Source organism: Panthera tigris, chromosome E1 (genome assembly GCF_018350195.1).
Source record: "Panthera tigris isolate Pti1 chromosome E1, P.tigris_Pti1_mat1.1, whole genome shotgun sequence".
NCBI classification, from domain to species: domain Eukaryota; kingdom Metazoa; phylum Chordata; class Mammalia; order Carnivora; family Felidae; genus Panthera; species Panthera tigris.
This window is the reverse complement of record NC_056673.1, coordinates 28,067,443-28,080,927: the sequence shown is the minus strand read 5'-3', so window position 1 is coordinate 28,080,927 and position 13,485 is coordinate 28,067,443. Positions and strand designations below refer to the sequence as shown.

General features: G+C 41.3%; 1 protein-coding gene and 1 long non-coding RNA gene across 8 annotated transcripts in view; one reads left to right on the top strand and one right to left on the bottom strand.

Moving 5' to 3' along the window:
• Positions 1–7,777, top strand: part of LOC122233507 — a 28,443-nt gene extending 20,666 nt beyond the window's left edge. Inside the window, exon 5 of the long non-coding RNA XR_006211060.1 lies at positions 7,585–7,777. This is a non-coding gene — a long non-coding RNA (uncharacterized LOC122233507). The remainder of the gene's footprint in view (positions 1–7,584) is intronic.
• TEX14 (testis expressed 14, intercellular bridge forming factor) overlaps positions 1–13,485 on the bottom strand; it is a 121,118-nt gene that overhangs the window by 10,807 nt on the left and 96,826 nt on the right. For all 7 annotated transcript variants that reach the window (XM_042966043.1, XM_007086724.3, XM_042966042.1 and 4 more), the window contains 7 exons: positions 12,807–12,873; positions 9,771–9,852; positions 6,684–6,746; positions 6,050–6,177; positions 4,930–5,135; positions 3,792–3,888; positions 2,314–2,388 (listed from right to left, as the gene is read on the bottom strand). In XM_042966043.1, the coding sequence (XP_042821977.1) occupies positions 2,314–2,388; positions 3,792–3,888; positions 4,930–5,135; positions 6,050–6,177; positions 6,684–6,746; positions 9,771–9,852; positions 12,807–12,873 (718 nt within the window). The remainder of the gene's footprint in view (positions 1–2,313; positions 2,389–3,791; positions 3,889–4,929; positions 5,136–6,049; positions 6,178–6,683; positions 6,747–9,770; positions 9,853–12,806; positions 12,874–13,485) is intronic.

Here is a 13,485-nt window from a genome sequence, read left to right as displayed (position 1 = left end):
ATCTTCATAACAACCTTACAAGACTCATCGTGTGATTGTCATTCCTGTTGAGCAGATGAGGAAATGAAGGTAAAGAAAGGTTGAGGACCTAGCCTGGAATCACACACAGCGTAAGAAGCAGAGATAGGATTTGAACCCAGGATGTCCAGCTCTAAGATTTATGCTGTTAATCTTTATTTTATACTCTGTGAAGTTTGTAACACATCAAAGGAGGTTCCAATCTCCCCCATCTCTGTGGCCTATATTTCCTATTTTTTTACTTAGTTTATGAAAAGATAGAAGGCAAAGAAAATAATTTCCATTTCCTAAAGAACTGACCATTACACCAAGACAAGCATCTGCCAAACTGCATACTGCTTTGCATTTGTGGCTGCACAGTATCCTTCAAGTGCTCCCCACAGCAGAGCAGTGAGACAGCTGCGAGGCGGCACACACAGGGACCCTGGACTCCCTGGTGCAGCCCTGTTGTGTGCAGGCACAGGAGTCTCTCTTCCTGCAAGTCAGGAAGCAGGCCTTTCCTGGCAGCTCCTGGGCATCAAGGGGCCCCCATTTGATCACTTGAAATAACTTGAAATAAAAAATTCATTTTTATCCTTGTTAAAGATAGTCCTTTATTAATCTTAAAAGATCACCTATATCCTAGAGTTCGAGAGGATCCTCCCTGTTAGGCCCTTGTCAGAAGCCTAGAGCTGTGGATGTGAGCCCTCCAAAAGAGCACAGGTGTCGGCACCAGGTCACTCTCCAAAGCTCTCTTGAGGTGAAACAACGGAATGATGATTTATAATAATCAGGTGGGAGTGCCCATTATTAGAAGAAACTACCCAAGTGACCTCTCAATTTTGTCTTTCTGGGAAATTACTGACCTGTGTCAAAGTACAGACATCACCTAGAAACCTGGTCCAGATAATTCCCATGAGTAAAATGAGAAAAGGTTTCTGCAGAGTGTGTTGGGGTACAGCTGTGCCATGAGGCTGGAACCTAGGAGGAAGGCTGCTAACAGCTGCTGAAATGGGGGAGTCTATATGGTGACTAAGAGAGAAGACAGCAGGATCCAGAAGAAAAGTATCACTAAGGTCAAACTGCAAAGGAGCCTACAAATACTGCCTTAAGTCATGACAAAAGAAAAATGACACTGAGAATCTATCTGAGCTGGACATGTGTGGGTGACCTCTACTCTCATAAGCAGCAGTTCTATTACTGTACTAAGAAAAACAACTGGAGAGAAAGAATTCGCAAGGACTCCTTGGGGCATTCTAGAGAAGGAAAGCCCTAAGGGGTAGGCACCCTAAGAGCCTGACCCAACAACCCTATGACCCTGTGGCTTTGGGGAGGAGGTGTGATGAGGTGAAGGGGCCTATGAGTACAGAAAAAGAAAAAAGGAAGGTCTGGCAGCTCTGACTGGCTCCACCCTAGTTCATCAGACCAATAATCAGGGGCTGGGGGTTGTGATAGCCTAGATGGTAGCTGTCCATTGAGTCAGACCACATAAGTCCTCATTTACCTCCTTCTTCCTGATGAGACACAAAACCTCAGAGACCCTGAAAAACAGCTGGTGCATATCGGGAAATTCTCTAGAGGCCCCATACCAAGAACTGGACTGTGAGAGGTCTGCCAAGATGCGTTCTTTCAGAGTTAGAAGCTGGTCAACCAGGCTGTCAAGGAGAGAACAATCACGTCTCTTCTCACTCTTCAAGTGAGAAACCACCTGGCCCAATGCTTCCATGTACTTTCAGCATCGGCTCAGCTGGGCAGGGCCAGCCAATCCAGCTACAACTAAAATTGAGCAGGTATAGCTGGGTCTCTGTCTGAGATGGAAAATTCTGGTCTCATTACGTCTTGTGCCACTGACATCTCTGCCCCTGAGAAGGTGATTCATCCATGATGCCAATACCTCTAATACCTCCTGCTAATGGCAAAACTGAAAGTACAGGATGTCTCAACCTTAGTAGCCAGACTTCAGGCCTCCAAGGTATAGCTGGTTTGGTTCAAAAAGGAGGTGAAATATTCCTTTAATAAAACAATTTCATCATAGTAAACCACTTAAATATTGTTATTCCTCTTAGAATCATTACCATAGGCCCTTTAAAGTAACAAAATGACAACAGACACAGGCTAATATCCTGGCCAGGTTTCAGTAGTAATGTGAGGCCCACTTTATTGGAAAACTGCTCCTTCCTGAATTGTTCATTCAGTTAGACCTTCTTATTAGGGCCATTTGTACTCGTACCTACACCTGAGACAAAGAACTATATTGTGGTCAGTGACCATAACTAACAGGGCCATGGAGTACATTCTGTATTGAACATCTCTTACCAATTTCGTCAAGCAGCTCCTGAGATGGTGGTGGTAGCTCATCAACATGATGCTGTGAAATGGCTTCTACTAATGCTTAAAAAACATAAAGAGAAAAATGGCTTAACACCTTTCTGACCCTGAACTGGATTTTCCAGGCTTCCACATGGATTTGACTTAGGACTTCTCAGCAATGAAACAAACTGAGGCAGGAAGACAGCTTCTTACATTAGCAGTTCTAGTTGAGACCTCCTAACATGTGAATGGATTTACTCCCCTTTTTACTCCAAATCCTTTCCTGCTTTACCCCTTATCCCAGTATTTCTTGATCTGTGTCCCTCCCTCCCAAAGATATTTAGGGTAGGGGAAGTATAAATTCTTACTAAGAGGCTGGGGGCCTAATCTGGCACAGGGCTCCTGGAGGGATACAGTCTGGGCCAGTCAAAATGAATAAAAAATAAAATGGAAGGTCTTTTATAGGTTATCAGGCCAGGGGATATAAGAACAACCACTCTTTGGGCCTTCCCCTCCTTATAACCTTAAATAAAACCCCTCAGCTTAATTCACAAAATCCAAGAATTGTACCAAAACATAAGACATTAAAATTAATATAGCAAAGGCAATATGCCTCAAGAGTTGTTAACATTCTCATATCCTTTGATCTGAAAACCATCTCCTAAGAATCTATCCTAAAAAAGGGATCAGAGGTACAAAGATTTTTATACAAAGAACAAAAATTAGAAAACAATATAAATCTTCAACATAATGGCATAGTTAAGCAACATATGTAGAACGGACTATTATGAAGCCATTACATATATTTAACAAATAATTTTCACTAAGGGGAGATCCTCAAAACATAGCATCAAAAGAAAAAAAATAGGCCAGAGATAATACACAATATGATCTCAACTATGCTAAAAATACATACATTTTTGTACATTTCTAGAAATATGAAAGAGAGAGTGCCTGGCTGGCTCAGTAGGCAGAGCCTGAAACTCTTGATCTCAGGGTTGTGAGTTCGAGCCCTACATTGGGCACAGTTTACTTTAAAAAAATGAGGGCACCTGGGTGGCTCAGCTGGTTGAGCATCAGATTCTTGATTTCAGCTCAGGTCATGATCCCAGGGTCGTGGGATCAAGCCTGTCATCAGGCTCCACACTGCTTAAGATTCTCTTTCTCTCCCCCTCTCCTCCTCTCCCCCACTTGCATGCTCTCTCTCTCTAAAAATAAAAAAATTTTTTTTAATTTTAAAAAGAAAAACTATGTACTGAATAGTACAAGAGGTTAAAAAATGGTGGTAGAATTAAATGATAGTTTTCTTTTAAAGCTCTTTTTATTCTCCAAGTTTAATGAGTATATTTTACTTTTATAATCAGATGGAAAATAGCATTTTTGTTTGAATTTAATGTAGCATCAACGATGAGACTAAAGTTCCCTTAAATTGGCTTACTATTATTTTGTATTTTGGTTGTATTTTCATATTAAACACAGGGTACCTTTCTGCAGGCTCCTTCTCTGGGTGGCATGGGATGATGTGTCAGGTGACTTAGCAATGCTGGAGGAACCGGCCCCAGTAAATGCAGGCAATCTTTTCTATAAGTAAGATGTAAACATGGTAATTGACACATGTACTGAGCTCAAAAGGCAAATGCAGTTCAATCATTTCCAAGATTAAGCCTGTGTTTCATTGATGGAATAAGCCACTTGTTTTGTTGATTGAGTCAAACTCTTTCAAATGTCCCCTCCTCTGGGATCCCTTCTCACCCAGTCTTTGCCTCCATAGCACCCAGTACTTACCTCTGTATTGTGTTAGCCAGCCTTTCTCACTAGGTGGGGAGCTCCTCTGGGGCAGGGACTAGGTTTATCTTATTCACATCTGGTGCCTAGAAGAGGGCTTGGCAGGGTACCTGGCACTTAAAACCTGCCCGGTTAACAATGTATTGAATGAAAGCATAAAACTCTATCTCCCTACTTTAGAGTGAATCTTTTGTTAGTCAAATGCCCAAAGAATATAACAATTGATTTTTAATTGAGGGCCAAAGCAAGTAATCAGTCTGCCTATAGAATGGTCAACATTTTTAATGAACAGTGCCAAGTAAGGAATTTGTAGTTTTCTTGAAGAGTCTACACATATGGAATATAAGGGAGAGAGAAGAGAAAAAGAAAGAAGGACGGCAGGGGGAGAAGGAGGAGGGGAGGAAAAGGTAGCACACAATTATGTGTTTTTATTGCAGACTGTTAGTTCAGGAGTTCAGAGAAGGTAGAGAGCAATCAAACCTCTCAGGGAACTAAGCAGAGGAGGCATCAAAGAGGAAGCAGAACCCAAGCCTCCTCAAGTAAGTAGGATGTGGGTAGACAGAGAGTACAATGCAGGTGAAGGCAGCATCCTAAGCTATGGCAATTTGGCTCTTTGGAGAAATTGCCAGATGTTATCTCTGGGGCAAAAAAAGGCACAAAAACCTAGGATCTATCCTAGAATACAGACTCAGAAAGATACCTCAGGGAAGCCCAGAGAAGATCCAACTTATTTCTTGCTTTCTTTGTATAATGGATTTGGAGAAATCTTGGCACTTTGGATCCCTGAGGCCTTTGGGCTGACTCCATGAGTGTGGAAAGCAGAATCAGTATACTTACGAGATCGGTCAGTCTTGAAGGGGCAGTTTCAGAGGAAGTAAGAAAGGAATCTAGGCTCTTTGCTTTCTCTCGAACAGTTGTAAATCTATCAGATGAAGTTTGAATGGATTCCTGACTGTTCCAGCATGAGGTAGAACCTGTTTTAATCTGAAATGTGATACTTTCAAGGCAGTCTTTATACCGACTGGCAGCTGAAGAACTTGACCCTGTTGTAGAAAAGAGGGCAATTAGTTTCCGAATCCTCTACATTATTTAAAAACAAAACCACAAAACTATGTATCTATACCAGGGATTCTCCAAGTTGTTAATAACTAAAATAATCACAGATATGAGATATAGCTTCTCAAAGTATAAAAACAATGACAGTCTCTATATTTGGCCATCCAAAGAAAGGGAGATTATTTGAACCACAAATATACTGGAACTAAGGACACCAGAGAGAGGCTATGTGATGCTGGCCATTGAGGTTGCAAGACTCAAAACTATGTGTGTTTACTCATATGTGGAACTTGAGAAACTCAGCAGAAGACCATGAGGGAAGGGAAGGAGAAAAACTAGTTTCAAACAGAGAGGGAGGCAAACCATAAGAGACTCTTAAATACAACAAACTGAGGGTTGATGGGGGGTAGGGAAGGGGGGAAATGGGTGATGAGCATTTAGGAGGACACTTGTGGGATGAGCACTGGGTGTTGTATGTAAGTGATGAATCATAGGAATCTACCTGAAAAACCAAGAGCACACTGTATATACACTGTATGTTAGCTAACTTGACAGTAAATTACATATTTAAAAAATTTAAAAATAAGAAGTGTTTCATAAAAAAACAACAACAACTGTGTGTTTAAGCACAAGATAGGTTTTAAGTAGTGCTAGAGTACAAAGTACAGTTTGCATTTGCCTGTCTCTACCACTAAAGTAAAAAAACTCCTTAGAGCTGCTTATAACCAGCACCACCAACCCCTACCTGGCCCCCCATGGGGGGCCTTCAACTCTGGTGCTAAGGAGACACCTCTACACTGAGGAAACACCTGGCAGTCTTTTCTCACAGCCTGGCTTCCGAAAGCCAATGGGGCAGGGGCTGTTAGTTCTTCTCCCCAAACACTTCTCCCGCAGTGATTACCTGGGCTGAGTGGAGTGCTGACACTTGTAGGTGCATGGTTTATTTTGGGTGTTTTGCATGAGACTTCCTTAAAGGAACCATCTCGTTCATAGGAAATACTAGACAGGTCTTGAATGTCTGTCAGTGATCTAAGAAATTTAAAGTACAAAGTAATTAGGAGAAGATGTTTAGAAAAATCAAACAATATTTTCCTGAGGGGTGCTTTTTAAGGATGCTCTTGACAACAATCTTTACTTGGCAGCAGACCAGAATTAGAGACTATCTTAGAATATCTTATGTATCTTAAAGAGAATCTCAGAGAATATCCTAAAAAGAGTACTAACTTTAAACATATCTCAGCAGCTAAAACTATTTCCATAGATGAAGGTATATTACATGGAAAACAGATTTCATTTACCTCCAGTATAAACTTATTAATATCATCATCATCATCATCATATTTCTTTGATTGTAAGATGCTATTAATTTAGATCATATTGTTAACAGCTTTTTGGTGAAAGAAGAAACACGCTCACATTAAATGTATGAATAAAAACGGGAGGAATATATTTTCCCACAAATAAGGAAATTCCTCATTTTCCCCTAAAACCAAGACTTTACACAGCATCCTTAGGCAACCCTTTGGTGGCCCTACATGTCTTTCTCTTTCAGCTCCTTTGGTGATTCCTTTAATGTCTCCTCTTGTTCACCTTCAGTACTGTAGGAGAGAAAATGAGAAAATTATATGAATCCCCGGTCAGCAGAGTGCACTAACCTGGTACAATGGACCAGTTTGTCAGCCCAGTGTAAGAAGCAGCAGAAAGGGCGCTAAATCAAAAATAGAAAGTTGGTGGGAATGCAAGCTGGTACAGCCACTCTGGAAAACAGTATGGAGGTTCCTCAAAAAACTAAAAACAACTACCCTACGACCCAGCAATTGCACTACTAGGTATTTATCCTAGTAGTAAATACTAGGGGGATACAGGTGTGCTGTTTCGAAGGGACATATGCACCCCCATGTTTATAGCAGCACTATCAACAATAGCCAAAGTATGGAAAGAGGCCAAATGTCCATCGATGGATGAATGGATAAAGAAGGTGTGGTATATATATACAATGAAGTATCACTCGACAATCAAAAAGAATGAAATCTTGCCATTTGCAGCTACGTGGATAGAACTGGAGGGTATTATGCTAAGTGAAATTAGTCAGAAAAAGACAAAAATCATATGATTTCACTTGTATGAGGACTTTAAGAGACAAAACAGATAAACATAAGGGAAGGGAAACAAAAATAATATAAAAACAGGGAGGGGGACAAAACAGAAGAGACTCATAAATATGAAGAACAAACAGGGTTACTGGAGGGGTTGTGGGAGGGCAGATGGGCTAAATGGGTAAGAGGCACTAAGGAATCTACTCCTGAAATCATTGTTGCACTATATGCTAACTAATTTGGATGTAAATTTTAAAAAATAAAAAATAAAATTAAAAAAAAAAAAGTAGGAAGTTGGTTCTGGTCCTGGCTCTGCTACTGATTAGCCATATGTTTTCAGGCATGTCTGGGCCTTACTCTGGGCCTCAGTCTCCTTTCAGCCCATCTGAAATCAGCTGATGATACTACATGACAGTGAGCAAGTTCCTGAGGAAATCAATGGATCACAGGAAATTTGCTGGGGATGGAGGCTGGAGCAAAGGGCACAGTGGTGGGGCCTTACCAGCTGTGAGACAGCGTCCTACATGGAACATCAGGTGGGGCCAAGAAAGACTTATGCCAAAAAATGGCCAGAAAAGAATACTGAAGACAAACTTGACCTTTTTCTACTTTAACTAATAGGTAGGATTCAATTTCAATATCCACTAAATATAAACTATAAGTCAGCTCCCATGCGAAATCCTTCCATATGTTTTCATATTTTTAATCATTGCAACAATCCTGAGACCAAAGGTACAAAGGAAAGAACATGGGTTTTGGATTGAGTTATGACTTTATTAATTCTGTTCACTAGAGTATTTGTTTCTCCTTTTAAGTATACAAGTACAACAGCACTTTTTGGCCCTCCTAATTTATATAAATGGCTACCTCACTTGTTTTAACCAGTGAAGTATAAGCAAAAGTGATGTGAGTCACTTTGGGCAGAAACCTTAAGGATAGTGCACAACTCATGTTCCCTTTCCTGCCTCAGCAATCAAGGAAGTACAAGGATGGAGTCTCCCTAAGCCTGGATCTTGGATAGAAGGTAATAGAGCACTGCACACTCCTGGCCAACCCATGGTGGACTTGGAGCATGAGCAAAAAATAAATGTTTGCTGTTTTTAGCCATGAAAATCTGGAGGTTGTTTGTTATATAGCATAATCTAGCCTATCCTGACCACTTACTAACCATTTGCTAACTTACAGTTAGCCACTTACTAACTGCGACCTTAGAAAAAATACTTAAAACTCTCAGAACTTTGCTTTCCTTATTTGCAAAATGGAGATGCCAGTATGTGCCTCACAGGGCTGAATATGGTAGTTACTTAGGAAACACTAGCTGTAATTATTATAGGTAAGGAAATTGAGACCTAGAGAGAGGGAAAGTAAAATGAATGTTGTTGTGTCAGGTACTTTACCTCTATTATTAGTGTTTTTAATTAAACTTTTTATTTTGAGGTAACTGAATATTCACATGATGTTTAAAGAAACACACTTGACCCAAGTTTCCCTGAATGGTAGTATCTTGCAAATCTACAGAACAACCAAGATATCAACACTGATACAGTCAAGATACAGAACATTTCTACCACCACAGGGATCCCCTTAGGCTGCCCCTTTTATAGGCATGTCTACTTCCCTCCTACTCCTTACCTCTTCCCTATCCCCTGGAAACCACTCATTTGTTCTTTATTTCTATAATCTTATCATTTCAAGAATGCCATATAAGTGGAATCATATAGTAAATAACTTTGAGGGATTGTGCTTTCCATCCAGCACAATTCTCTGGAGATTTATCCAGGTTGTTGAAGGTATCAATAGTTCATTCTTTTTTACTGCTGAGAAGTATTCCATAGTATGGATGTACCAGTCTGTTAAATCATTCACTTGTTAGACAATGTTTGGGTTTCCAGTTTTTGGCTATTACAAATAAAGTTGCTATAAACATTCATGTATGTGTTTTTTTTTTTTTTAATTTTCAAATGTTTATTTATTTTTGAGAGACCAAGACAGAGCTCAAGTCAGGAAGGCGCAGAGAGAGAGAGGAAGACACAGTATTTGAAACAGGCTCCAGGCTCTGAGCTGTCAGCACAGAGCCCCACGTGGGGCTCGAATTTCGGAATGGTGAGATCATGACCTAGGCTGAAGTCGGAAGCTCAACGGACTAAACCACCCAGGTGCCCCTCATGTATATGTTTTTATGTGAACATAAGTCTTCATTCCTCTGCAATGAATGCCAGGAGTTATAAGGATTCTTATTCCTAATTTTATAAATGGGGAAATAGAAGAGAGGAGTTTAGAAACTTAACCAAGGTCATAGGGATAGGAAAGGCAGAGTCAGGATCTGAATACAGATAATGACTCCTTTTCACGATCCCTCACAATCCTGCTGAAAAAGTCCTAAGAAAGTTAAATTCCCCCAAAGCAAATGTTTATAATGTGGTGACAAACATATTTGAAGACAAGCAATATATAAATATGGGACATTATCAACATTTAACGTTACTTCTGTGAGTCTGAAACTGTGACTAAAATACTAGCACATACGTTCGTATAGGTTGGAATTGACACCTGGTCAAAATCTCAGCATTCCTTCCAAGGCTTTTTCTCATTTGGAACTTTTCTTCGCCTGAAAGAATAAAGTAAATGCATCTTTTTTACTGAATTTTTACCAACCCAAATTATTGTTTTCATTCTCTAGAATTTCCCTTGGTCTGGTTCAGAATGAGAAATAATCTGGATAAACAAAGTACTTCCTAATTGGGTTTGGATTGAGTGCTATAGGAGAGGTTTTTGCTCTGAAAGTTTATTTTCCTTGCTCAGAGGGAGTAACTATATTCTGACACTCAAAATACAATCAAGCCATTTACTGGCCTTTCAGTTATAACAGCACAGTTATTTCTGGAGACAAATGTTGTTTTGTCTTTTCAGGAAGGCAAACTGACCTGGTTCCTGTCAACAGACACCAGGGGGCGTTGAAACCAAGAACTGTTTGTTCACTAAAGATTCCAAATAGAAAAGACCATTAGCTGGGCATTCCCAGAGTGCTGAGCCTCTTGGCCATCATACTCCACTTAAAGAATGGGGGTGGGGGGCTTGAGTACTAAGGAGCTAATTCAACTATCTTCCGTTCTTTTTTTTAAGTTTATTTATTTTGAGAGAGAGAGAGAGAGAGAGAGACAGAGACAGAGACAGAGACAGTGTGAGTGAGGGAGGGGCAGAGAGAGAGAGACAGACAGAAAATCCCAAGCAGGCACGGCACTGACAGCACGGAGCAGCCCAACATGGGGCGTGAACTCATGAAACTGTGAGATCATGCCCTGAGCTGAAACCAAGAGTCAGATGCCTAACTGGCTGAGCCACCCAGGTGCACCTCTTCTGTTCTTCTTGATATCAAGTATCCAAAGTTACTCCCCACCAGTTCTCAGGTTAGATACTATGCAGACCTCTGGGCAGACAGGGCCACTATTCATTATTCTTCCCACCAGTGTACTGCTTTGTTTATAGAGAAGGGGACAGGCAGAGCAGCCTGCCCTCTCGGCAAATGCTCATGATCCCAAGACCATTTCTTAGAGCAAGTAGTATGATGGACGATGGGGAAGCTCACCAAAACAGTGTCACCTTTAGCAGGTACCAAGGAGGTCTGAAACGTCAGTAGAGAAGCATGAGGGCTCTTCTTCCTGTGACCCTCTTTCAAATACCTAGGAGGCATAAAGCCCTAGAAAGCATTAAGGAATTCCTAATAAGCACCATTACAGCTGGAAAAAAACTTAAGAGATTTTGCAGTCTGACCCTCTCCTTTACTTTATACAAAGAGAGAATGGAGCCCTGGGGTGAAATGATCATGCATGAAAAAAAAAAATCAGTGGCAAAACTGGGCTTGGAACCTGGCATGTGTCCGATTTTTACCTGTGGCATCGCCTGGTGTGGAAGGGGTATATGTCAGAGCCCTAGTGGAAAAGGAGGAAGAGAAGGGTGAAAGCAGGACATGAGTGGAAATCAGAGGTTTCTTCATGTACTTCAGATGTCTGTATCAAAGTAGCCCTGGATTTCTGACCTACCTGCCCCACAACTTCTCTATCCCACTCAACCTTCTTCTAAACAGAAGTGAAATGGCTATGTGCAGGTCAGGCTCACACAGAAAGTAACTGCGGGCAGAGGCCACATGAAAGAAGTGGGTGACCCAAGATCCAGGTCTGGAGACTTTTAATACACGTTGTCCTGAGAATTTAACTGTTCATCTAAAAGCCTACTGCTTCTTAAGATGCTGTCAACTGTGACAGGGGCATGAATCAGGTTAGAGATAGAAACCAGAGTATATAGCAGGAGGAAGGCAGTAAGTTCAGAATCCAAGCCCACCTTGTCTGGGTTCAGAATGTTGAGACATGACTGAAAATAGCTACATGGCTCAATAGATAGGTAACTCTGACTTTAAAATAGACAGTTGTAGGGATGTCTGGGTGGCTCAGTCGGTTGAATGACCGACTTCGGCTCAGGTCATGATCTCACGGCTTGTGAGTTCAAGCCCCACGTCAGGCTCTGTGTTAACAGCCCAGAGCCTGGAGCCTGCTTCTGATTCTGTGTCTCCCTCTCTCTCCATCCCTCCCCCACTCATGCTCTGTCTCTCTCTGTCTCAGGAATAAATAAACATTAAAAACAATTTTTTTTTAAATAGACAGTTGTAGGGGCACCTGGGTGGCTCAGTGGGTTAAGCATCCGACTCTTCATTTCGACTCAGGTCACGATCTCACAGTTCATGGGTTCAGGCCCCACGCTGGGCTCTGTGCTGACAGTATGGAGCCTGCTTGGAATTCTCTCTCTCTCCCTTGTTCTCTGCACCCCCCCCACTTGTGCTCTCTCTCTCCCTCTCTCCAAATAAATGAACTTTAAAATAGACAGTTGTATACCTTAAAAGAGTAAAAGTACACAGTTTTTTAAATGTCTGTATCAGAATCAGTGGTTGACTTCTATCTTATCTTGTGCCACACCCAGGTTGCTGATTCAAGGTTAACTTCCCATGTAATGGAAAGCAGTTGCTGAGTTATACAGAACCCAAGGCCTCCCGAGGGAAGGATGTTATGTTGACTATGCACTATTGGCTGTTATTAACTCTTTGCCAAGATTCTAAGCAAGCAAAGGAAAATGACAGTCAAACTCTGCCTCTTAGGGTGAAGGACATGAAAAGCTAGTTCTAGTTTTTGTTATATCAATAACCAGTTGTACAGCCTGGGTCAATCCCTCAGGTCAGCTCAGTGAATATAACCAAGCACCTGCTATGTGCCACAAAGGGGCCAGAAATCTAATGAAAGGCTGGGAAGGTGGGGGGAAGCAGCAGCAACCACTAAACATATGCTATAAGGATGCAAGGGGAAGTACAGAAAACATGATATGCGGATGTTATGAGGCTGGTGAGGAGCAGGAGATTCATTCTAATGAGGAGAAATCACAAAGCCTAGGTTTCCTGATCTGTAAAATCAAAGGCCTGGAGGAGGTTATCTCTAAGGACTGTTCCAGCTTTAAAGATCTGTCATCCAACAGAAAGTAAAGGCAAGTGAAAAGGAATCTGCCTTAAGAGCTTATTACCAGAACCTCGAGGTTGGGCAAATGCATCTCGTATTCCTTCAAAGTCTTCTTCTATAGGACTTGAAGTCTACAAAAGAATAAAAGAGCAAAGAAAGAAGGGTCACTGGAGGCCATCATATCATCAAAAGTAGAGGGAGAACTTCTTGATGTTCGTAAACCTTGAAAATCTTCCTAAGGTTCCTGCATCTTTTATAGAAAAAGAATAAACCTGCTTCGAAGACATTAAGTGCTCATTTGTACTTTATGTTCCTCCTCAACAAGCCCTCCCCAGCCCCCACTGTGAGGAAGAACTGTGTGACTTTTCCCTTCTTTATATTATCCCCTCCACTCCCCCAACCTTCCCACAAAGATGTTTTGATTCCTAGGACTTTTATCAGAAAAGCTAGAAAGTTGGAAAAATGGCCCAGACTGCAAAGCTACTTTCTGGGGGGTGAGAAGTCAGAACACTGGTTCCTTTGAGAGGTGACAGTGACTGGGAAGAAGCCCACAGGGGTCTTCTGGAGGACCCATAATGTTCTGCTTCTTGATCTGGGTGGTTACATGAATGTGTTCAAGTCTGGGAAAGTCAATAGGCTGTACACTTAAGAGCTGTGTACTTTCCTCTATGTTACACTTTATACGTATATGTATACATAATATGTGTATATGTACTGTATATCTTTTTATTAAAGATTTTCTT